The sequence below is a fragment of the Chrysochloris asiatica genome, unplaced genomic scaffold, assembly GCF_000296735.1.
Source record: "Chrysochloris asiatica unplaced genomic scaffold, ChrAsi1.0 scaffold00257, whole genome shotgun sequence".
NCBI classification, from domain to species: Eukaryota; Metazoa; Chordata; class Mammalia; order Afrosoricida; family Chrysochloridae; genus Chrysochloris; species Chrysochloris asiatica.
The window spans coordinates 900,860-902,127 of NW_006408775.1; the positions used below are offsets into that span (position 1 = coordinate 900,860).

General features: G+C 60.6%; 1 protein-coding gene across 1 annotated transcript in view; it reads right to left on the reverse strand.

Moving 5' to 3' along the window:
• Window positions 1–320: 320 nt before the first annotated feature.
• Window positions 321–1,268, reverse strand: part of LOC102832203 (tryptase-like) — a 24,498-nt gene continuing 23,550 nt past the window's right edge. The window contains exons 3-5 of the mRNA XM_006873931.1: window positions 854–1,119; window positions 575–738; window positions 321–485 (exon numbers count right to left, since the gene is read on the reverse strand). Coding sequence (XP_006873993.1) covers window positions 321–485; window positions 575–738; window positions 854–1,119 — 595 coding nt within the window. The remainder of the gene's footprint in view (window positions 486–574; window positions 739–853; window positions 1,120–1,268) is intronic.

The following is a 1,268-nucleotide window of genomic DNA, read 5'->3' on the forward strand; positions in this document are numbered from 1 at the left end:
TGTGTGTGGCAGAGGGGGCTCCTGTTTGACTTTAGGGAGAGGACCAGTGGAGGGCACCCACAAGGTCACATGGCATCTCGACGACCAGGTGGTCCTGCCAGGGACACCCAGTGACACCCTCCAGCAGAAATACAGTAACAACAGCCTGCTTGCTTTCCATGAACTTTAATGAGACTGAGGAATGGGGTGAGGGTCAGAGGGGTCAGGAGCAGAGGGAGGCTCAGGGTGGGAAAGGGTTCCGGGCACGAGGGAGGTGGTGGGGCAGGGGCAGGAAGCTGCCTTGTAGACAAGGGAGAGGCTGACAGGCCTGCGGCTTGGGCTCAGGGCTCCTTGGGGACATAGTGGTAGATCCAGTCCAAGTAGTGGGTGACCCTGGTGTAGATGCCCGGTCGGTTGGGCTGAGCACAGCCCTCGCCCCAGCTGACCACACCCGCCTGCATCCAGGTGCCATTCAGCTTGCAGACCAGGGGCCCTCCGGAGTCACCCTGGAGGAGGGGAGGGTCAGCACTGGACTGAGAGGATGAGGGGTGAGCAGAGCTGCGGGGTTGGGGCTGGGGGCAGTCAGGGGACCCACCTGGCAGGAGTCCTTCTTGGTATTTCCAGCACATATCATGTCATCATGGATGATGCGGACATTGTCCCCAGTGTTGAGACCCATGTGGTAGTTGGTATCACAAAGGCTGTTTTCAATGATGGGGACTGTCACCTGCTTCAGAGGGAATGGGGGTGGCAGGGGAGCTGGGGACAAGAGGGGAGGAAAGATGGAGCCATCAGGAATGCAAGGAGCCAATGCCCATGCCTTGAGAGGGTCCCCCCCCAAATGGACAATGCTCCTCAGTGTCCTCGGCATTACCTCCATCGCCCACGTCGCCCCAGCCCGTCAGCCAGCAAGGAGTTCCAGTTGGGAAGGTCTCAGAGGCAGGGGGCAGGGTGACGGGTTGCACGTGGCTGGAGATTTTCACGGGCTCCTGGAGTTCCAGCAGGGCGATGTCAGAACCTTCCTGCACGGTGTAGAAGTTGGGGTGCACAATGATCCTGCTGACAGGCAGCAGCTGGTCCTGGTAGTACAAGTGCTGTTCTCGGAGCTGCACCCTGAGTTCTGTGGGGTCCCCGATGTCCCTGTGGAGAGGAGGGACCTGTCTGAGGGACTGGTCGGCACAGGCACAACCTGGCCTGATGCCCCACTGTCCAGCCCCTCCTCCCAAAACTCACGGTCCAACGCAGTGCCCGGCGGTCAGCACCCACTGACGGTGCACAAGGGAACCACC